The 25,894-nt window shown below is 26.6% G+C and overlaps 2 protein-coding genes across 6 annotated transcripts in view; one reads left to right on the forward strand and one right to left on the reverse strand.

Annotated features, from left to right (window-relative positions):
- Positions 1-4,865: 4,865 nt before the first annotated feature.
- LOC100163843 (sodium/potassium/calcium exchanger 4) lies at positions 4,866-17,494 on the reverse strand. Of its 4 annotated transcripts, none has more exons than XM_016802730.2 (11): positions 17,377-17,483; positions 16,243-16,359; positions 15,968-16,115; positions 15,704-15,910; positions 10,534-10,724; positions 10,155-10,302; positions 9,996-10,103; positions 9,644-9,889; positions 7,429-7,530; positions 7,134-7,363; positions 4,866-5,349 (listed from the first exon to the last, which is right to left on the reverse strand). In XM_016802730.2, the coding sequence occupies exons 3-11, from the start codon at positions 16,101-16,103 to the stop codon at positions 5,275-5,277; spliced, it is 1,443 nt and encodes a 480-aa protein (XP_016658219.1). In that variant the 5' UTR covers positions 16,104-16,115; positions 16,243-16,359; positions 17,377-17,483; the 3' UTR covers positions 4,866-5,274. The 4 variants fall into 4 exon arrangements, with proteins under 4 accessions (XP_016658219.1, XP_008180950.1, XP_016658220.1 ...); XM_008182728.3 differs by having other exon boundaries at positions 16,243-16,349; positions 17,377-17,466; XM_016802731.2 differs by lacking the exon at positions 16,243-16,359 and having other exon boundaries at positions 17,377-17,494.
- The window catches only part of LOC100165879 (innexin inx3-like), a 12,357-nt gene continuing 1,874 nt past the window's right edge, over positions 15,412-25,894 (forward strand). Inside the window, exons 1-4 of one of the 2 annotated variants that reach the window (XM_016802733.2) lie at positions 15,412-15,529; positions 21,563-21,742; positions 21,893-22,224; positions 22,830-23,309. In XM_016802733.2, coding sequence (XP_016658222.1) covers positions 21,586-21,742; positions 21,893-22,224; positions 22,830-23,309 — 969 coding nt within the window. In that variant the 5' untranslated portion in view covers positions 15,412-15,529; positions 21,563-21,585. Of the gene's footprint in view, positions 15,530-19,485; positions 19,956-21,562; positions 21,743-21,892; positions 22,225-22,829; positions 23,310-25,894 lie in introns of those variants that run through there. The other variant, XM_001949347.4, reaches the window with a different exon arrangement.

A 25,894-nucleotide genomic window follows, 5' to 3' on the forward strand; every position in this document is an offset into this window, starting at 1 on the left:
AACAATATACTAGGAGCCTTTTATTGAATTTTCAAGCTTTTTTTAACCAGCAAATAAATTTTTATTGATATTTATAGAAAAAAAAACTAAACAAATTTAGAACTGATGATGTCCTTAAACAGTTAAAAAAATGTCAAATTATTTTCAAAATTTTATCGTATATAGAAAATGCTAATATAAACATTCAGTGAAATTTTTAAGTATCTATAGTCATTCGTTTTAGTGTTGCACCATAAAACAAAATTAATTTTCTCGAAAACAGATTTTGCGTAAAAATTTTAAAAAAATGTGGGCAAGTGAATGTCGCTCTGCTGTATAATGGTTGGTATTAAATTTGAATTCAATGATATAATATCATTGTATAAGAAAAACGATTCTGAGCGGAGACGATATGTCAGTCTAGGTATAAGACGTCTTATTATGTACATATAGGTATTATATAGTCTATGGTATTAAAAAAACATTGACCCGTTAATAAAATCCAAATTAATCATATCACAATATCTATTATGTACCTATAACGCGTTATACATCAACAACAAATCGCGATACTATCATAGATATATAATAGTATACTTTATAGAAGTTTCAAGTATACCCACGAATAATATTATACAATCACAACAATGAACAAAATAACTAAAATAGTTACTCTAGGTTTTTAATATGTAATTTCGTCCAAATTTGAACTTCAAATGACTATACAAATAAACTGTGTAAATGTATTTTTTAGATTTTTTGTAACAAAATTAATTATTTACGTGGAATCTTGTTTTAAATTTTTAATTCTTAGATACAAAAATTGAACATTTTATAAATTTTTAACTACAAAATAATTATTTAATTTTAAATTTGATACATTTTGTCAAAATTCGATCTTTAAATGCTTATATGAAAAAAATGTGCCTATCTACAGTCATACGTTTTTTAATTACAATAAAATAAGAAAATCGTCACATGAGAAATCGAGCGAATATAGAAACACACCGCGACAACAAATATATGTACGTGGATGTGTGTAAACAATAAGTGCCGTTCTAAAGTTACACCGATAGTGAAAAATTAGTTGAAAATAAAAATACGTGTTTTGTACAGAAAACAAGAAACTCTTTTAAATCGGCAAAAAATAAGTAATTTTTGTAAAATAAAAGCAGTAGACAGCGTTTTTGAAAAACCATAAAAAATTATCGGACGAGAACTTACACAACATAAAAATGAAGGTAATTTGTTAATGTCTGATATAAAGCTAATTTCCAGAAATGTACAAAATGCTAGAGCCTGCAGTTGTTATCCTAAAATACCAAAGTCAAGAAAAGAAGTTCAGAATAGTTCAATTGATGTAAAAATAAATAGAGGTGAACATTTTATTTTTGAAAATGATGATTTATATGAGATTATTATATTTTCATGCGATACTAATATTGAATTTTTGAAAAAACTGGAAATAGTTTACATGGATGGCACTTTTAATTATTGTGATAACAATTTCACTCAACTATATACAATTCATGGATTAAAAAATAGTATTTATATTCCATTAATATTTTGCTTTTTTACCAGATAAAACATTAAAAACATATATTGAATTATTAAAAAAAATTAATGTAGTTGGAATAAACCCAAATAAAATTGTCTTAGACTTTGAGATAACAATGCACCAAGCAATAAATATTAATATTACATAATACAGCACAAACATGGGGGATGTTGTTTCCATTTGGGCCAAGCTTGGTACCGTAAAATTCAAAGCTTAGGGTTTGCACAAGAATTTAATTTTACAAATGATAATTTAGGAAAGTAGCTGATACAAATATTTGGCTTACCATTTATTAATCCAATTGAAGTTGGAGATTGTTTTATAGATAGTCTTATGGATAAAAAACCAGAAAATAATAAAATAAATTAATTTTAAAATTATTTAGTGACTAATTCATTTTAGTGTACATCGAAGATGTACCACTACGTTCACACTTAGTATTTGGGCTAGTGCTAGTTCTGAAACAAGCCTTATCACAAACGCTTGTGAAAGTTTCCATTCTGAATTCAACTCAAATTTTTATCATCATCATCTTAATAATATAATCAAAATAATAGAAGTTTTAAAAATGTTTCAAGCAAAATACAAATACATATAATATAAAGATATAGATACCAGATTTCAATAGACCTCTATATCAATAATAAAATATCAGATTATAACTTTAAAATAATTACACAGTATGACTACTAGTATGTGAAGTGTTTGAGCTTTCGCAATAAGCCAAATAAAATTTGATTTCTTTCTATCATTATTATTATTATGGTATCATTAACATTGTGTAAGTTATCAACAATTTCGTAAAAATTATACTTCGGGGCAAATTAAACCGATGGGGCAAAACCAATTGCTTATAAGTTTTTATATTGCTTGATAATTGATATCTATTTATTATAGGTTAGGATTAGGTATACCAAACTCATAATTAATTATTTTATTTTATTAAGAACAACTTGTATTGTTAAAATTTGTTTTTATTTTGGTTTTATTGAATATATTAATTAAGTTATTAATGTCTTATAATACATAGCCACATAGTTAATTTATGAAACCTTTACTATAGGTACTATAGTTACAATACTTAAATGCAATGGTTATTGTATTTGGTTTAGTAAGTTCCTATTATATTTTTCTCCATAATTATTTTAGTACCCGTTTTACCATGTATCGGTATTGCCCCATTACAAATCAATGTTGCCCCAGTATCGAGGCCAAACCGATAAAATGTTAAAAATAGTTAATTGCTTGTGAAAAAATAAATATGAATGATAGGTATTCACTATATTGTAAACAAGAAGTTACTTAATACAACTGTGCAAATAGATCAAGTTTATTTTAAGATCCTGAATTATTACGAAAATATTCATTTTTTCAGTTGGTTTTGCCCCGTGTTCCCCAACATATATGCGTAAAACCAAGCAGCGAATTAAATAATTCAAATTTTTCGGTAAATTTGAGTCTTAAAATGTCTCTTTAACTAGTATGTTAATGTTTAACTATACGGCTTAGTCTAAACGACTAAGTATACGTCTAATAAGTAAACACCAGGGAATCTAATGTTTTAAAACTGTTATATAAAAATATTCTATCTCCTCGTGTAGTCACTAGACCTATAGTGATAATACTCGTTTTTGTGTTTAATATAATATTTGTTATTACTTATTAGCTTACTTATTTTATCAAGGATATTATATAGCAAATTTTCAGTCTTAATATGAGACAAAAACTGACTACTATCTTAAATAATTAAGCTAATTTGGATCACAATAAAATTTAAATTAATAAACCACTTAATGAAACGTTTCAAATAGGTACAATTTATTACACTCTCTTCTTCTATACAAATATTTATATTTTGATTATGTGTATTACTCACGATAGAAAACGTAGCACTGAAGGTTCGCTGGTTACATAATGATTATGACAATTGTAAGATTTTATCATTATATTATAAGTACCCTTTTGTTATCTAAAATATACTTATAAGTACTAAGTGGTAGTAGGTAGGTAGTCACTATATAATACTATAATACCTATGTAAATTGAAAAAATACATTCCACTAAGTATCTATATTGGTTTAGGGTTATCTATTGTATATTATAATTAATAAACTAATTTGCCATAATCAATTTTTAATATTTCCCACAGTTTCTTTATATATTTAAAAAATAAACATTATAAATTGGAAGTAATACTAGATTATACATTCTGACTTCTGCGAATTACCTATTTAATTTTAATTGAATATTATAAAACTGTTGGTATTAATGATTTAAGTAACAAGCGTTCGAAAATATACGATAAGAGTAAAATTTAAGTATTAAAGTAGCTATTTTTACGAGACCAGAAAAGTTGAACAGATTTGTTTATTTGTTGGTTCATTATTATAACATAAAACGTGGAAACTGAATGCTGCAATTATAATTTTATGATATAAAATGAAATGGTTTCTTGTTTGCGAGCAAGATAAAGTTTATCTGCAGGTCGTAATTTGGTGACCACATATAAATTCAAAATCGCTGAGATATACTACCCATATAACCACAAACATTTGAAAACATGAGGTATTATAAATTGCAATAATCAAAACATGTTATAGGTACAATTTAAGGGTATAAATCAATAGATAAAATGGTTGCTTGAATAATATAATCATTCAATGAGAAAAATTTATTTTATTTGAATAGAAATAACACAGAAGTATAAAAAACATATATATTATGGTTTATTGGTTTCTACTAACAAAATTGAAAACTTAAAAATAATAAAATATATAGCTTAATAAATATTATAGATTATTATCTATTGATTTTGATAATAACATTAGTTATCACTTATTATTAATATTGATAAATTATTCTATGAGTATCCAACGGATTATTAAATATTAAAAACATAATTGGGTGGGAAGAGGAAAAGTAGAACGCATTCTAGATTAATATTCATATAAGTAGGTTTTTTCATTACAGTGAAGGTCAGTCAATTGATAGTATTTTATTTTCATATTGTAAGAAATAAAATTAAAATATACAACAAAATGTAAGGTAAATGTCGCTAATTCAATGATAGTTAATACAATCTGGTCTAACTGTTTAATTTTAAATCTATAATTAACTATAATATACATGGGTATCGTTAACAGAGAGGTTAAAATGTTAGGTTGTTAGGTATAATTTAACTTAAATATTTAATACATAGATAACCGTTGTATTTCATTATTATATGTTAAATTAAACTAATTTTCAATTTTAAATAATTTATAAAATAAAAAATGCTGTACATAAAATTATATTTCCAACATTAAAATTAAAAATGTAAACTTTTTAAATATAATCATTATAATATGAACTTAGGTACATATAGGCTATATTTAATATTTATTAAAGTTTCTTTCAATAGTTTTTGCTTAACACAAGTAGGTATCTATAATATATTAATATGTCTAATCACAGCACATTATTATATATTATTTAATAACGTAAACGATCTTATGCTAGGTACCTAATTATACCAGACATTAAAATTGTCTCAAGTATTTTTAGAAGATAAGACGGGCCCGTCCTTTTGACGTATACTCAATGATCCTGATATTTCAGTCTTCAGAACCTAAATCAATATTCCGTGGCTCATTTTAACGATGGCATTAGCCATAGACAAGTATACTATTGGCCATTTACATGTCATCGTTCATCAACTCACGCAAAATGATTGAGCAATCAAGCTACACGAATTATTCTCATTTTGTTGCATACTCATTGTACACCATGGCTGAGCAAATGAATAACCATATGAAAACAAGAAATCCACCTGACTATACATAAACAAATATTATTATTTTCTATCTGACAACATCGGCATTCAAAATGTTTTTGGAGGTTCTTTTATCAAAACTATTATTAAATCATCAAACCGGTATTTATATATTAAATATTTGGATAATGATATAATACTACCTAGATAAAAGAGAGTCAAAAAAATGATAGACCGTTTATAACTCAAGAACGGCTGGACCGATAGGTATCAAATAATTATTTCATCATTAGAATGTACATTTTCCCTGAGTGCTGTATGCTTATTTAAAAAGGAGAAATTAAAACCCGGAGGGGTGCTTCAACAGGGGTTTTGAGATTTACGATAGACATTTTTGTTAATAAATGGTTGTTAATGGTGACAATATTATAATAATTATTGGTTAATCGTTAGTTAAATTAATATTTTTAAATATATTCAAGATTATTAATGGAAATGTTTAAGTTTTTTGTTTTTATCGAAAATAGAAGCACCTTTTGTATTTACACGCATATCTCAAAAAGTACAATTGGATTCGGTAGGTCAATTCCGAGGGAGGTGCTTAAACAAGGATTTTGGTATTTGCGATGAAAACTTTTGTTTATAAATGGTTGCTTTTGGTTATAGGAGAAATAATTAATAAAAATTAGTATTTTATTTGTATATTGGTTTCCATTTGTTAATTCAGCAGATCAGGTACAAGCATGCATCAAATCTAATGTTCGTACATTGCCAACCAAAGTGGCCGAATTGCACTTACTGTAGAAAGTTACACCCAAAAGGAGTTGAGTTTTTTAAGAGTTGCCATTTTTTACGGGTAACAAAGTGCGCGGGATCAGCTAGTATAATATATTCCAATACAATAAGAGTCTTCCTAAAAAACAATTTTGTAAATGTTTCAAATTATATATGTTTTGTCGTTGTACCTAGATACAAGTAAACTGGCAACAGGAGTATTTATTTAACTACAGTCTACGATCTACTATTAACTTTTACTTAATTTCAAGATAATTTTCCTCAAACAAGACGTAGGTATACGACGAGATAACAGAGATTTGCATAAATAGTTTTGCGATGAATATCTGGTGATGAAGTGAAAAATTCATCTAATCTGGTGAGTCAGAAATCAATTTTAGTCTATTCACCAGACAAGAGTTTGGGAAATAAAATTGTTAAATAGTATTTTTATTATAATGTTTTTTATCAACAAGGTTGCTTAAATAAAATTGTATTTATCCTTTTAAACATTATTCATTTTTTAATAAGACTCATTACACATTTAAATTATTAAGTTTAAACTGGTAATAAAAAAATGTTTTTAAATTAATCGAATACTATTGTACCTACATAGGTAATAATACCTAGTTGACATTTGTCATTTTCTGATTCAATTTTTAGGTTAGATAATATATTTGATTAAAAAAAATCCTCAAACATATAGAATACCTATTAAATTTGTATACAGTTACGTTTTCCTTGCAGCGTCTAGAGTCAACTATCGGTTCTGGCACAGTCGGCGTCTAGACGCAGCGTCATGACGTCACGCTGTTCTAGTGCTTGATTTGAGAAAAATTAGATGGACATGTAAAAACGTTTTACAATGTGAGTACTTGAATATTTAAATGTCTTATTCATTCAATTAGAAAAGATGCGTTATAATTTTAAAAAGAAGAGGGACTACATCCCGCCGCCCCTCCGCCTTTACACTTAATACAAGCACTGTGTTTCACTTTTTAACTCTACAAGGAAAACGTACCTTAAGTTATTCAAATATGAATCATATATGGAAATAAATAATATACATACTCTTTTAGTTAATACAAATGATTTGGCACACATCAATAGCATAAAACCAATTGTACTTAACATCACAGCTATCGCACTATCGTCGAGACTTCTCGAGTGAACATTTATAGATGCACTTGAGTTTTCTTTGTGGAACCACATAGCTTTTATAAACCACGGAACACCCAAACAAATTAAAACATCAAATGTTGATGAACTCAGTGCGGTACATAAAGCCATGGTTCCTCGTCCTTTAAATTAAAACAAAACATTTATTTTTTGCCGTTTGTGTTTTATATTTTACAATTTATTAAACCTTGTCTTGCAACTGCTATACTAGACACCATTTCGGGTACACTCATACCAATTGCTAATAATGTAATGCCCATAACTGAATCAGGTATTGAGAATTCATTTCCTAAAAATTATTCCAATATTCATTTTACTAATAATTACATATATACCTAATAATTTATCTGGTTAACAACAATTGACGGGTGACATTTCAAAACGTAATATTTCCATTTTACACTTTTTTGAGAAATCGCGATTTTCTATTTTTAATTACCAGTGGAAATAGTACGTTATGTATTTAACTCAATTATATTCCTTATCTTAATACTATGGGAAATAGTACAATATGGCCTACTTTGGAAGTAGTACGTTTTGTGTCAATTTACCTGGAAATACCGAAATCCTACGTTTTAACAAATTTTTGAAATACTGCATTTAGACAAATTTTGCCTTTGGAAATAGTGCGTTTTGCGTAATTTTTGAGTTTCAGATTGGTTTTAACAAAAAAGAAATAGGTAGTACGTTTTGGTTCAACTTGACCAAGCCATTCGATTCCTCGTCCATTTTTTCATATGATTCGATGTATAACTCAATTCATGACATTTTGGAGATATAGTACGTCTTGAAATGTCACCCCTCAATTTATTATAAAATTAAGTTTGTTGAGCTCTATAGTGTTATAGAGAACCAGGAACCTATTCAACTCCAATTCAAATTAATTATTAAAAATCATATGCATACTATGATAGGACATTTCCGAAAACAATAAAGAACCAAGTAAACCTTAATTTAAATTATCTTGCAATGGCTCCCATCACTTTCAAATCAAATGTATATAATGTATTATACAAAATAATATGATGAACTATAGGTACTGTACGGCACAGGTTTGTGCCGATGATAGCGGACCCATTCAAGATTTATTTATTTCTGTGATAATTCAATTTGTAATTTTAATATTAAGAACTGAACAATTCATTTAAGGTTATCAATAGTTAAAAACCTCAAATATCGCTATAGGTACGTAACATATTTTTTTTAAGTAGAAATTTTACAATACAAACAATTAGGGACGATATTCAATATGGCAGTAATGCAGTATGCATATTACTCCGAAAATCATTTTTGAAAGCAATGATTTATCATCGGAAAATTTTCCAATATTATAAATCTATCATTTTATAACATGATTAAATCAATTTCAATAAACGTACATTATACGAAGTACTAATTTAATAATTCATTTTTTAGAATTGTTGTGTTATTTATGTAGTTTTGACGCTGAAAATGAGTTAAAATGAATTTTGGTGATCGAATTTGTTATTGTGATTTGTCACAAACAATTTTTGATATACCATAATATAATGCTTTTTTATTTCGAAAACACGCGGAAAATGTAAATATTGTCTAATCACCTCTTGTTTATGTCCATATAATATAGACCCCAATGTCTTCTACTACCTACATTCTACAAAAATGTTTCTTCTATTATTCTCACTTTAAATTGTTTGTATAAAAAATTAGTGGCATCTACCTAAGTATTGCTTTTTTTATAGACGGGTTTGGGTTAAGATTAATATTTCAATAAATGAATAACATTTCAAGAGAAGCTTTAGTATGCTCATAACTAACTATTACATAGTTTAATGTAATCTTTTTTTTATTATTATTTAACAAATAATAGTACTGATGTACATGTAGGTACCTATTATTAATTAAATATAATAATATTAAGGAACCAGGTTTTCAAATTTTCCGCAATTCTATAAAATTTGAAAATAATATTTTATACTTTAGTTGCCACTTTAATTGTAATTATTTTCCGCTAATCTACTGCCCGATGCCTATTTAAGGGGGGGGGGGGGGGTTGATACGATGTATTATATCGAAAAAAATGATTTCACCGGTATAATTGTCGGATTTTGATAACTATTTTTTATCTGAAAGAAGAAGATTTCCTACAGGTCGCATCAAACTCAGATTTTTATTTTATTTAAAATAATCGTATAATATTATTTATAAAAAAACGCTTAAAATGTTATTATTTTTGAAGACACATTATTATACAGTTTGAAATTAAAATATTGAAAATTGGAGTCTTGTAGAATTTACTATTAGTTTAAAAAAAAAAATTATCAAATTTGGTTAATTCTACAGAACAGGATCATTATTCCCGTAAAGCGTACATTTTTGTGGACAAAATACATTGGTCTCGGGTTTCTTTATAAAATTCTCACCTATAATTGTAATCAATTCTACAATGATAAATGATCCACATCCAATCCAAAATATACACATACACATGGTAATTGGTATCCAAAAAACTCTATCTTGGCTATTGCAGCTCGGAACAGTCACTTTTAAGATTAAGACTATAGGCCATACCAGTATTTCTTTGATATTTAATAGTTGATCACGAAGTCTGTCCTTCCATTTGGGCAAATTAATATGCTCTTGCACTATAAATCCATTTGCTGCAACTCCTAAAGGTTATTAACATGCATATATATTATATATATCTATATTTAAACTAATTTACATAGTACTACTGTTTGTCTGTTCATCTACAAACTTCACATGCCAATTTACCATTTAGAGGAAGAATCGGTTGGTTCTCACTGCACCCTTCGAAAACTTTGTTCTCTTGTTGAGATATATATTTAAATATTTTTTCAAGATATGAGCTGTAAGAGAGAACTGTTGGGAATTATTGACAGCCATGAAAATAAGAAACAATAGATTACTTACTTAATAGGTATACCATGTAAACTATAATTAATATCAACGCTTCGTAAGCATAAACCTTGTTATCAGCTAATGACCAAACTAATAATGATATAGTTAAAAGATACATGGATACATCACGTGTGATGGGCCAGTTTTCCAGGTGTATGACCTATAAACATTTTCATTAAATTGTATTAACAGTTAACACTAATGATCTTGTTGTATTGTTAATTCTAATTTGTATCTATTTTATTATTTTATTACTTAGTGCATTATTAAATCGTAGATATTAATAATATCAAATATGTATCGTATTGAGGTACGCGTATCATAATTCCTAGTTTATGGTTGTACATAGTCCATAGGACATGGACTATTAGGTAGAAAAAAAAACAAGTACCTTTTGATCTGCCATAATTATACAAAGTCCAGGAACTAATAGTACATTAAATAAGCCAGTGCCGACTACAGTTCCGATTCCAACATCGCCCTCTGTAAAGAACGTAGCTAGTATATTAACGAATAGTTCAGGACATGCCACTGCTGCAGCCATTACAGACGCTCCTGCAACATCTTCACTCAACTTCATCCCTTAAAAATTATTGAAAATGATGTTAAAATGCACGATAAGAAACACTATTATATCTAAATAATGTATTGAGGGTAATTATTACACAATGAACACTTCTAAAGACTAAAATTATTTTAAAAGGTACCTATTAGTTTTTTTTTAATAATACCTACTTTTAGAAAATTTAATATAAGCACATGAAATTCTAACATTTTCTATAGATCTTATTATTTTCATTGTTGGTAAAAGCCTATATTTTGTTCAATTTACAATTCTATATACTTGTACATAAACATTTATATACAATTAATCTTCTTCAGATTATTAAATTTTATATTTATTTTACTATTTAAAAATAAAAAATTGAAAGTGACCTAACAATTCAGTTAAATTGTCAGGTTATTGTCTTATGGTAAAGAGGTCGTGTACGGTTGTGCGTATGTGTTTATTATATAGCCGTGATTGTGAATGATGACGTAGTATTATGAAGCAATTTTAATGATAACTATGGCCCAATAATTTCAGCTATTTTACGATATAGGTAAATTATATAATAATAGACTTGTTAAAATAATTTCATATATATATCAACTGATTTAATATAAATTTGTTTATTTGTAGTATATTTTAGACTCTGAGCGATAAATTTAACGACAATAATGTGTTTATTTTTAAATATAAGAACAGCAAAAAACTAAAAATCAATGAAACTTTTAAAATTTTTTACCAATTTTAAGCTATTAATGTCACGAACCTATTTATTTTACACCATTATATTATGATACACTGGTATTAATCTATAAATGAATAACAATTATTACCTATATATATAAGAATTTAACTTGGTTTTGGAGACGAAGGAAACCGGTTTGTTTGTTTATTTATTTATTATTTTTATAATTATTATTATTAATTATTTATTTATTTGTTTGCACTTGCATTTTAGATTCTGAGTGGAACGATGAATGTATTGGTTTTACAATGATGTGTGTTTTTTTATTTTTGTGTCTGTCATAAAATCATATTATAGGCCAAGTTTTCGCTCAGAATCGTTTTTCATGTGCAATGATTTATCATTGAATTTAAATTTAACATGTCATACATTATAGTGGCTTACTCAAAATTCAACAAATTATTATTAAAATGTAAAATAAAATTTCAATCTAATAATTTTAGATACAATTTATATTTTTAGGTAGGAGATTATATACTCCTTAATTTCATTGGGAAGAATGTACATTGTATTCAATTTAAAGAAATAGTAGAAGAAATATATACTCAAGTTTGAATGTATAAAATTATAACAACATTAACTTATCTTTACATAGGTAACTTAAATATTAAATAAATAATCAAAAGTTATAACCAGGTAATTGTTTAATATTTAAATTAGAGGTATAGTTGTCATTTCACAATATTTAGGTACCTACACATAAATATTAAACTATTAAAGTATATATATGATGAATCAGTTTTCATACCTAGAGTATGTTCTATCCGGTTATCCTTTCTAGTTTAAAAGACTACAGTTTCCTGCAGATTTCCTCAGTAGCGTCGTTTTAGTTTTCAATAACAGGCTAGGGGGCAAAAGTATTGACAAGCCCAAAGAAATAACTTGAAAAAACGTTACTTTCTTTTAGGTAAGTTCTTTTAGGCTCTAGCACTAGAGTAATTTTAATAACCGAAGGAAAGACATAAAATATAGTTTATAATGAAGTCCTCAGCACAAATTAGTTATCAAAAATCTGTTTAATATACCTATGTAATTAATGTATTAAAAATAAATATTAAATTAAATTTACTTGAATTTTTTCTTTTTTTTCTTTTTGAATATTCGATAACATTACATGAGCAGATGAATGTATAAATTATATAATTAACTCAAGTTAAGTTAAGTTAAGAGGACCCAAGATCGATAAGTTAAAAGTTAACAGTTAACAAATTATAAATTTAACTCGATAAGTTAAAAGTTAATATAGAAAAAAATATCAACTTAACTCTGTTTAAAAAAAGTTAAGTAATCAATTTTTTTTAATTAGTAATAGTTTGTAAGTCACATAAAGATTAAATAGTGATTGTGTCTTTCTAATTTCTAATCTATTAGTTATAAAAAAACAATTTTATTGAACTTTTATCATGATGAACACTGTATACCCTTTTACTTTTACTTGACTATTATTTACTAATTCAAACTATACGTCTATACTCATCTCAAATTAATAATTTAACAAATATATTTTTAGATTCTGAGTGGAACGATGAATGTATTGATTTTACAATGATGTGTGTTTTTTTTTTTTTGTTTTTTTTTTTAATTTTTTTTTTTATTTTTTTTTTGTGTCTGTCATCACGGTTTAGGGCAGTAAAAATGCTTCGATTTTCTTCAACAGTATCTTGTTTGATGGAAAAGTGAATCTAGTTGGTGCATTCGGAAGGTCAAAATTTGAAATTTCCAATAGTTTTCAAAAGCGCCGTGAAAAACAAAAGAAAAATTAAGGAAAAACGCGAATTTTTACGCAAAATCTGTTTTCGAGAAAATCGATTTTGGTTTTTGGTGTAACTTTAAAACAAATAACCGTAGATATATGAAATTTTCACTGGTTGTTTATATTTCCATTTTCTAGACATGATAAAATTTTCAAAATATTTTGATTTGTTTTGAACTGTTTATGGATATTTTCAGTTTCCAATTTTATTAGTTTTTTTTTCTATGAATGTCAATAAAACTTTATTTGTCGAGTAAAAATACTTGACAATTTAATACATGGCTCCTACTATATTGTTACAATGACATTTTAAAAATATTAAAAATCCATAATCACAGTTTTTTTTCATTAGCATTTAAAGTTCAAAATTTGTCAAAATATGTAAAAATCACGAAAATTAGCAAATTATTTCGAGTTAAGAATTCGTAAAAAAATTTCTTTTTAAATCTAAAATTTTAAAATGTATTACAAGATTCCACATAGTATTGTCTACCTTCATCAAAAAAAAAATGTCTACAAGAAAGTCAAATTAAATTGTTATGAGCGTTTGAAATTCATATTTTTACAACATTTGACATTCACTCGATTTCTCATGTAACGTTTTTCTTATTTTATTGTAATTAAAAAACGAATGTAGGATATATAATTTTCAGAAATTAGATATAACAATAACTACAATATGTAATTATATTATATTATTTGTATAGCCAAAAAATAGTCATATGTTTTTAAATTAAATTGTAAAAAAATAATTTCTTCCGGAGGAAGGTCGGGAAGCTAGTATACTTATTATAAATAAAAAAATAATAAATATATAATTAATTAATAATTAACTATAAAAAATGAAATGCGATATTTTTGGAAAAAATTATTTCAACCTATCGTATGACTAATAAATACATAATTTACTTATACTACCTATAATATTAATATTAGTTTATTACCTTTAAGATATCCTTAGAAATAGAGGCTGGAATACCAACTTCCTTCAGAATTGTTTTTGTATGCAATGGTTTATCAATGAGTTAAAATTTAATATTTAATACATATAGGTTCATTACAATGACCTACTCAATATTGAGGTGCATAATATAATCTCGAAACTAACTAGTAAAGCTACTCCTTAGAAGAAAAAAATTATAAAGATTTTACTTTAAATCCCAATTATGTATATAAAGGCAAAAATATAGCATTAGTTATTCATACCCACTGTTAGTTCATCTAACCATTAATTAATACCTTTATAATTTGGCATTAGATTAATTTATTAATCTAAGTTTGAAAACTTTTTCGTCAGCAATAAATATTCTGAACTGTCTGAACCTTTTGAATTGTAAGCTATAATAATGATTAAGTATTTTAAAAAAACGTTAACGTCATATTTTGATTTATTCTGTTTGGCGAACGCGGGAATGATCAATCAATGAATCTCTCAAAAGTCAGAAGTGTAAATGTTTATGTACATATTTCTAAAACTTATGAATTTTTACAATATATGGAGATATAATTTTGTTTATGATGTGCCAACATTGATTACAAATAACACTACTACCTACATAGTATTTTACATATTTCTAACCAATGATATTATCGTCATATCAAATCATATTTTAGCCTTATTTCTTGTATTGTGATTTTTACCAAAAATACATATTTTTATAAACTTATTTTATTTTATAATAAATTATAGGTACCTATAATAAAAAATCAAAATTTAAATAGGAAATTATTATTATTAAAACAAATAGTTAACTTAAAAAATGTATTGTTTACAAAAACTATTTTGTTAGACTGAACTTAAGAATTAGTGTTTTTATTTATTTTAGTAATTAATATATCATAAACACGTTCACGTGATTTTATATTAAGAATTATTGACTGACTATATAGATTATTATTATAGCTTTAATTACTATAGTTTAATAAGTATTACAATATAATAATGATATATTCTATTTTTAAAATGTAATTATTGCTTAAATTTATAAATAAATTATCATGATTAATGAATATTAATTTCTATTGTTGTTTAAGATGTAAAAATAAGCGAAACCATTTTGAACTTCTTTAAAAAGCTATTGTTATCAGTTATGCAATATAACAATCATAGTACCTACTGAGTGATCTGTTAATTGCTTTATAAATTGTATAGTCAAAGTCTAAATAAATTGATAGGTACCTACCTACATGTTTTGTTATATAGAATCAAACAACAGTAGTACCTACAATCTGCTACTGATTTCATTTATTACATTATTGTTCTGAATTAATAACAAAAAAATATTTCGGATTTTACTGCAATGATTTAGCAACAACGAACATTAATTATTATTAAGCAGGTAAGAACTCTCATGCAATAGTTTATTTATAGAAATGCGTAATGTTATATTATGAAGATGAAGTTCAAAAATTTAAAAATAAATGTTTTCCCACTTTTTCATTGAAAAAATTCAATAATTAATTATATTTTATATTCTGTAGCATAAAAAAATTGATTATAGATATTTACTTACTGTGAGAAATTATATGAATGCTTGGTACCAAATAACGATTGCATACTACTCCCAAAAATAAAAATAAGTATAAAGCAACAACAGAAGTACACAATATAGTGAAAGTGCGTTCCTCAAAAATAAAAATCTCTTCAAAAAACGATTTTTCTCTTTGACTTTTTGTTTTATTGATACTTGATAATAGAACACGCCCGACATGTTTAATATCTGAAAAATTTAACAATCAGCTGATAATTTCACTATATTATACATTTTAGTACATACCAGATTCGTGTGAAATTCGAGTATATGACTTCAAGCAATAAAATATGAGCATGAACATCATTAAAATAATCGAATATAATCTTGCTTTCCAGTTTTTTTGATTTACTACACGTAAATAGTTCTCAAATGTCACCATATTTATTTGTTTCTAAATAAATTTAAAAAAAAAATTAAATTTCTTTATACTAATTTTAATTTAATGTGTAAAATTAAACAGTAAAATGATTTCTATTGAAATACGTCAAATTAATAATAATCAAAATGTAAGTATTTACATGGTCTCTCTCTCAAATTGTATGTAATAATTAATATGGTCTGGATTATTGGTTCTTAAGCGGTCCCTGCCGTTTTTAGGCCACACAAAATGTAGGTTCTAGTTTACCTAGGTACAACTATAACATTATATATTATATTCATACAGGTTAATATAGACACTTGGAAAACTGTGAAAAACATGCAAAAACATGTATACAAAAATGTATGAAATAAGTGGCTTGACAAATCTTGATTAGTTTTGGGTAAATTTAACTCTGCTCTGAGTACTACTTTGAAAACGACCAATTATCATTTAATTTAAATAGTATAATTTATAGTACAATTTCTTATACAATACTAGCTTGCGCAAAGTGAGCGAAGCGAGAAGAGTATCTACCCGAGTCCGAGTGCATAACACTCAGTGTGTGTCTCATGTTTTTATAGTTCAGGGATATAGGTACCACTATAATACATGTTAAAAATAACTATTTTTAATTATCATAAAAGTGCTTCGTTATAATATGATTTGTTTTGACTTTTAATGTTCATTTTGTGTACTAAAATAATATACGTATTCTTAATTTAGTAAATAAAGATAAAAAAAATAGGTAAAACTGAATATCGAATCTTGAATAATTAATCAAAGATATAAATATTTATATTTATATACTGCAGTCTACAGCTGAGCATTTAAATTTGAAATAATATAATATTATTATCTTACTCTATGATAAAAAATTAGATGTTTTCCAAGTAGGTACATATTTTTACCTAATAATATATTTAAATTTTTAATATTGATACATATTGTTGCTGCTTCATTTTTCGTATTAAGATTTGTATTTTGTTTACTTCTGTGGAAATTGTATTGGTTTATTAAATTCATCTTTATTTGAAATGATTTTAACGAACGTGATTGAATAATATTATATTAAAAATATTAATTTTTAAGAATAATTATGCGTCTATAACAAATGCAAATGGACATACTTAATACAATATAGTATAGATATTAGATACATATTGAAAAAAACAATTACTAATAAGTTCGATATTACTATTTATTAAATTAAGAACATTTTTCGTTAAAAATACATAAAATGCATATTTTATTTATTATAGTCCTTTAATAATAATAAACCTTAAAATCTTACCTATATTTCTGATAGTAAATAAAGCTGTCTTGAAAATGCAGGTGGTTAGGTCAAAGCGCAGATCGTCACTGGTTTAATTACTAATACGAATAATCTATATGAATAATAGAAATCAGTGTCTAACAAACTATCATAACAGAATATATACGTCATACTTTGATAACAAATTGTAAATACAGTAAACATTAATCAACTATATAAAAAATTAAATAAGGGTATCACTTATTCACTTGCAATTCATATTTTTTTATGTGGAAGTGTAATGATAAAAATGTAATTTTAAATATAGTAATTGGTATAATTTCAAATTTAAAAAAGATTAAAAACTTTATACTATGTAACCTAGTCATATGAATAAAAAACCCAACGCAAAAGAATATTATTATTAATTAGAATGATTATTTAGGTATTGAGAATAAGATAAGGTCTGTTACTACGACGATCAATGATCATTTTATGGAATTAACAATAGATAAACAAAGGAAATGTTATTATATCATATTCATTTTAGTGAGATAAAACATTGTGTTTTAATAATTTAAAATAAAAATAATAATTATTGTTGTGTTTTTAGGTGTGTCCAGTAATGTAATAATATATTAGGCAACCTTTTTGGACCTTGTGAGAGCACGCGCTAAAGAGCACGAATTCATATTTTATTGCAGTTCGAGGCTGTATAATATTTAATATAATATACTATATAGGTACCTACAAAAATATCTTTGTTAATAATCATTTGTTTTATAAAAGAAATTATTTTTCAAAATTATTATAATAAGGTATTGTATTACCTACAAAAGTCATTGATCAATAAAATATAATATTTACACTTATTTTCGTAAATGCATCAAAACACAATTACATTCCTGCTGCAGCACAATACTATATTATAATTTATAATACTCATGTTTTAAAATATTCAACGTCTTTTTTAAACCGTTTGACCTGTGCTTCAAGCAGTGGACAATATAATATAATTCTTTAACTATAATAATAACCATTTTAGTATATAGAACATACGATTCTGTGCTTTTGATATGCATAAGCCATAAACAACTAACAAGATTAACAAAGTATTGAAAAACTAATAAAATTAGTCATATAAACAATAGTTATTGTTTTGATAATCGAATATATACATTATACATAGTAGTGTGATCCATTAATTTTTTTAATTTTTATAATATTACCTAATAACATAATTTCAATTTCTATTAATTTTTATCAAAAATAAATCATTCATTATAATTCAAATGGATGGCAATAAATTATTTAAATAGGCGTACCAATTATCATTTATCTGTATAAGTGTAAAATTATAATATAATATGCAATGTGATATGGATAACCATAAAATTATAATTTATATTATCTGCTTAAGCTTATGAAAGCAAATCTAATGATAAAAGGTTCCTGGAGCCAAACAAATTTAATTTACGTTGTTTTTATACGAAAAGTTGAACAGTCATTATAGGTACTCATAAACCCTGACAGTTGGCACTGTCTGGTCGTCGAAATAACGTTATAATAGTGGGAAATGTTAACGTTTTTATGTTAGTGTTTTGTTTTAAAAATATAAGTATTGATGACGTATAGTATTAATGTTATAATATCAAAATATTTTTTAAATTCTGAATTATATTTATTTGTGGATCACCAATATTTTGATTATGTTTATAAGTCCCTAAAATTGTTGTCCCTGGACCCAAAAGTATCTTAATCCGGGCTTCCTGTTCTATAAACAAGCACAAATCACAATTGTAGGTATAGGTTAATAACAATCAATATAATTATTGTTTAAAATAGCACATATTTTGGAAAAAAAAAATTTCAAAATATTCAATTCTAAGTATTTTTTTAAAAAATGCGCGTAACGTGAAAAATGTAGTTTTTGAAGTTTTTCATCAATAACTTCAAAACAATGTTTGTCCGGGCTTTTTTTTATATTCTTATAAAGCACCCTAAAATACACATTTTGGAAAAAAAAAATTTGAAAATCGATAGGTTGCTAAACCAGAATTATATCCAATTTTTATTCAAATTTTATTCAATAGTTATTTTATTAAAATAATGGGTTGACTTAATTATTTTGAATTAATATATATATGACATATATTATGTATGTAATCGGCTGTTGTTCCTACTCATGTGACGGTTCGGTAGGCATTAATTATGGTAAAATTCAAAACTCGTGTTATTGCTTATTTTAAAACCTGATTTTGATACTGTAGATCTTGGTTTTCGAATACCCACACCCGGTAAGATTCTCCAGGGATACGATTTTACTAGGACACCGGGATTAAATATTGAGAAAATAAAATTATTTTTTTTCCATGCACAGATATCTATAATAATTAATAAAGCATAATATAGATCTATGGCTCCATGACACAGTTTATTCTTTATCAAGAAAGTAATAATAATCGTCTATGGCTAACATTATTGTTTCATGTTAAGTTCATCTATGAGTACATTACTTTTTATTTTATACAAACTATTCATGCTCCGGATATTTTACAGATCAATAAAATACCATTCTGGCATAGTTCTAAATTTGTACGTTTCATATTTTCCTGTTGGTAAGCAAATTTAAATTTGATAGCTACCTAATATTTTACGTTAATACAATAATATTTTTTATTTAAAATTTGAATACTTTATGTAATAAAAATAAAATCATAACTAGGTAGCTAAAAATAGTAAAACTAAATTTTAGGTAGCAGGTGCATATTTTTAGGTTCCAATTCGGAATTTTTATTTTAAACAATATCTGTTGGTAGGTACTTACCTACTAGGTACCTACACTATAACTTTTTTAAATAATTAGTATAATATTGAATAAGTATAATACTATAATAATATGGGTAATTATATGATCTCAACTTTACATTCATTCAGTGGCGTGCTGAACTTGAAATTTTTCAGATGCTGTATTGTAATATTTTACCAACCTTTCAGCACCAACTCGATAAAGGCGCACTCACTATCATATTTGTAATAATCTGTCGTAGTTGTTACTAAAACACTAAATGGTTAACACTAAATTATCACCTATCGTGGCTATTGGTATTATAATATAGGCTGATAGACATCTTTTTCAGTATTGTTATTGATCATCATCCTATTTTCCTCCGACCTTAATTTTACCATCATATACTGTCATAGGCGCAAATTGGGGGGCTAACCCCCCCCCCCCCCCCCCAAGCCAAAAGTTGAAATTGCGCCAATGTATACTGTCAATAAGTTGTAAGGCATTTAAGACTTTGGGATTTGTAAAACAAATATCATCAGACTTTAAGCTTACCTCTCCACTGAAGGCTCTCTTTTGCTCATTAGTACGTCCCCTGCTTGAATATGGTTCAGTTCTTTGGGATCCGAGCATAGCTTCTGACTCTGCTATCATTGAGCGTGTTCAAAAGCGCTTTTTATCTTATGCCGGTAACACGTTGAATATTCCTCACCCGATGCATGACTGCTCACCAAATCTCCACACGCTCAGTCTTTCAACGCTATCTGACAGAAGAGTTGTCAGTAACTTGAACTTTCTCAAGAATCTCATTCACGGCTCTGCCGACGCTCCTACACTCCTTGTCCTGATCAACTTTTGCGTCCCTCCACTTGGAACCCGCTCGACCACAACATTTGCTATCCCTATGTACGCCACCAATTACAGCTCAAACAATCTGATTCACCGCATGATGTGCCTTGCTAACGTCCACTCATCGCTTTCACTCTAACTTAAACACCTGGTTTCGTTTCCACTTCTGCTGATTTGCTATATGTATGTAAGATCTAACTTTTATTTACTGTACTTTAGGCTACACCCGTATTTAATAAAAATAAAATAAAATCATTGAATTCAAATTTAACACATACCTAGTACCTACATTACCTTACATTACTACAGTGACTTACTCAATAACGAGGTACACTCGACACCTACTGCACAGCAGAGCGATTTCCTACTTTTCCTCTTTTTTTTATTTGTAAATTTAATACGTAAGAAATAAATAATGAAGAATAGAAAAAAGTTTAAAAACCATCATAGTACTTATTAGTAATTAATTATGTTACATGCAATATAGGTAATAAATTAATAGGTATATATTCTAGCAATCTTGCAAATTAGTCATGTATACCTACATTTAATCCATATACCTAATAGTTTATGTCTTTACATTTACAGGAAGATAATATCAAGGAGAAGATATGATTCCTATCTCGCCATTCGATATTATTGCAAAATCGTTTAAAGTATGCAATGATAAACCTGTGATCGACGATTATATATTCCAATGCCACTATAAACTAACTACCAATATTTTATTAACGTTCTGTATATTGGTTACATCTATCAATTTAATAGGTTAGTACTTATTTTAAAACTATTAAATTTAATACTGAAATTGATTGATGATTATATTACAAAAATAATTGTTTAGTAATATAGAATATATACAGCCCGTACGGGTGATATTCATTATCCATTCTGTGTTTAATATTTATGTTTATAAAGGAAATCCGATCGAATGCATAACAAACTCATCAAAAAAAACAGAAATGCAAAAAGTTATAAATAGTTATTGCTGGATGTCGAGCTTATACACATATAATAATATGAAACCAGAATTCGGTCTACCTAAAATAAAAAACAACGAACAAAATATTAGATCCCATTCATACTATAAATGGGTACCATTTATGCTGTTCTTTCAAGCTATGACATTTTATGTGCCTCATTGGATATGGAAAATATGGGAAGGAGGAAAAATACGTATGATCACAAATGGCATGCGTGGATTTTGTGCGGGTCCTGCTAAAACAAGACGTTTAAAACAAGACAGATTGGTTTGTATTTTAAACAAAAATGTAAAAACAAATAAAAACTATAATCATTAATATATTTAAGTAATGACTCCATAAATGTAACGTTTGAATTCACTGGCTTTATTATATTTTTTTACTGCTCAACATTTTCTAAAATATATCTACCTAATAAGTAATATTTTACCCTAAAGCTTATAGGTACAGCTGGCTACAGTGTTTAGTTAATATATCCTTGATTATAAATACAATTCTTTATAATGAATGGTTATATTCTTAAGTCTCATAAGTTATAATAATGTATACATTGTTATTTAGTATTTACATAGATATAATATAATAACTAATTATTTTAATTCAATCATAATTTTCATCACGAAGGATCTTAATCTTATATATTTATTATATAGCTTTTGGTTATTATAATATTGTATAGACATGATTTCATTGAATTACGGTGTATGACAGATTGATAACAATTTAGTTCAAATTAATTGTTAATATTTTGCTAACATTCATTTTTATTTCATTGATCAGGAAACAATAAATAGATGAATTAGCAAATATTTAAATATAAAAAAATTTAATTAATGTATTTTTAATAAAATATTAGTGATTTTTAATTACAGGTACAATATTTCATTGAGAGCTTTCATACTCACAGTACCTACGCATTTGGTTATATTTTGTGTGAAATAATGAATATATTCAACATTGGTGTCAACATTTACATTACTCATAAATTTCTTGGTGAATCGTTTTTAACTTACGGAATTGAAGTGTTTAAATACTATCAACATCCTAGCTACTTTAACCCAATGGAAGATATCTTTCCTCGACTTACTAAATGTAATTTTTTCAAGTATGGACCATCTGGCACTATTCAAAACATAGATGCTATGTGCATTCTCGCTCAAAATGTTTTAAACGAAAAAATATACTTATTAATATGGATTTGGTTTTTAATACTTTCTATTATGTCCATATTTGCATTGGTCTATAGAATCTCTATTATTACGCAAATACTTTTGAAGACAAGATTATTGATAAACATGTCTAAATTCACAAATAATAAACGAATCATTTCAATGTTAGTTCGGAAATTTCAAGTACGTATAATATTATATAATATTAGTTTATTATTTTAGACTTTAGATATAAGTAAATAATTATAATAATACATTTGTACAATGTACCCATTGTACTTCGTTTTTTTTTTTATACCTTGCAGGACATTATAATTTTTAAAAAAATATGTGGATTTCTTTTTTAGATTCTGAGCGGAGCGATGAATGTATTGAGTTTACAATGATATTTTGTAATGATATGTGTTTTTTTTAAAAAGATATTCGTGTCTGTCATCACCTTTTTAGTTATCCGTAGGGTTTGAGGGAAGCTGTATGTTTAAATAAACAGGTGGTTTACGTCTGGTTGAGTTTGAAAAAATTGCAATGTATTTAGGAGAATTGTTTTTCAAGTAGTTAGATTCACTATAAACATAATTTTCAATCAAATTGCATGGTTTATTTTATTTTGTAGTAAAAATTGTTTTAATTTTGAGATCCATATATTTGGCATACTACCTATAGGTAATAATTAATAACTAACGTCTAGCACTATAACGAGTTCATGTTTCCAATACGTTCGAGCAAATTACTGATATTTGTGCCATAATAAATTATTTTATTAGTTTAGGTTTATATAATATACCTACAATATAATATTTTACCTTAATATTTACAATTGTATCAAACTCGCTCATGGGCGTGTTACATAAAAGTCATTACTAATAACATTATCTAGACGAAAAAAAGTAATAACACTGCAATCATTTATAATTGGTGGGAGGTATAATTTCGACGACTATATAAGTTACAAATTTGTTTTGATTTTACTGTAATATTAAAGTATCATTTAATAGTCAATCATATTATATAGCATTATAGCCCACCCAGTGGCGGATACGAGGGTGGGATAGGGGTGAAGGGGCCTTCCGCCCCTCCTTGGACTGTCATTTTAACGTTATTTTCTATTATAATATTTAACTAAACAAAAAGTCAATTTAATTTTACTGAGCCCACCCCAAAAATTATTTCTATATACGCTACTAGAGTGAAGTGACTATTCTTATAAAATTTTAAGTTAAGTTTATTATCTAGGCAATATCATAAGGTTTTATATTATATTTTAATTTTAAGGTGAGTTATAAGATGTTTTATGATGTAAAATGATATATAAGTATTTGCTTTGGGGATTTTTGAATTTTTTTCCGGGGATTTTTTTTTCGATTACCGTTTTTGTGGCATTCGTATACAATGCAATATTTTACCACGCGTTGGGGACTTTTTTGTTTTACTGGACAATATTTTTTCAATTTTTTATATTTTAACTTACCTGTGTAGTCAAGCATGCTGGAAACGATGGGGAAGTCTGAATTTAGCGATCAGACTTATTTTAAAGTTATACATAGCCAAGGCCGTAGCCAGAAAAATATTTCGGGGGGGTTAGAGTATAAATGTTATATTATGTAATAAAATATGAAATTATAAAAAATATTATTTAAATTAAGAACATGACATTTTTTTAAAAATTTCAGTAGGTAACTATGTACATTATCTTATATTTCTACATTAATAATTATAATTCATTACACTTTAGTATACAAGTTAACTATATACAATATATATATCAAAAAAATAAAAAATATGTAAAACGTACTATAAATACTATATCGAAATAAATTAATTTTGTATATCCGGGCTAGTATAAAGTGCATTACCTGGATCACTTTCAATAATATGATTTTTTAATTCCAAATCTCCAAATTTAACACGCATTCGTAAAATTGCACGAAAATTACCGTCGTTTATTATAGGTTCGCTATCGCTTACCGTCAATCGTCCAAAATCCGAAGTACCCCGAAATGGAATTTCTTGCCTACCCATCATTATTATAGTATAAACTATTAGACGAAGTTTTTTTTTATTTTCTTCAATCTGTTTTTTTAAACCTACATCAATTTGTTGAACAATATTTGGTTGTAAGCCCCGTTGTACAGATAAAAAGTGTTCAGCAGATTCTACAGATTTTTTATGGTACAATTTATTTGAATGCGATTGAAAAGTTTCCAACGCATTTTTCCAGTTTGAAAAACTGTGTAAAAAATGTTGGGGGGCGGTCTGAACCCTAAAACCCGCCCCCCTAGCTACGGCCTTGTACATAGCTAATTGAAATTGTCGGTATTTCCAAATACACTCAGCGTGGTCACACGCTCGCTCGGACAATTAAAATCAAAAACATCCCTCGAGTATCAGAATTATTTTGGCACCATAATTTTTAAAACATTGATTTACCTATGGGCTAGGTTACAAATTGAAAATGTGCAAGCCCGGATTAAGGAGGGGCAGGGGGTCATGGCCCCGGGTGGGTATATTCGAACCCTAACTAAGCTGAGGCACTAGTGCCCGAATCCGGTTAGACTCCGTAGTGCGCGCCTTCACTACGTTCCCTAACTGATTTAGGGTACATTATTAAATATTCGTGTACAAAGCATATTTTTGTACCTATTGTACATACATTGGTACAATATAATATGTCGTTAGTATATTTTTTTTTCGTACCTAACTTAGTATTTTTAAGCTTTTATAGTATAATACTAATATGAAAACAAATAAGCATAGGCGAAAATAGGGGG

This window comes from Acyrthosiphon pisum, chromosome A2, assembly GCF_005508785.2.
Source record: "Acyrthosiphon pisum isolate AL4f chromosome A2, pea_aphid_22Mar2018_4r6ur, whole genome shotgun sequence".
Taxonomy (NCBI): Eukaryota; Metazoa; Arthropoda; class Insecta; order Hemiptera; family Aphididae; genus Acyrthosiphon; species Acyrthosiphon pisum.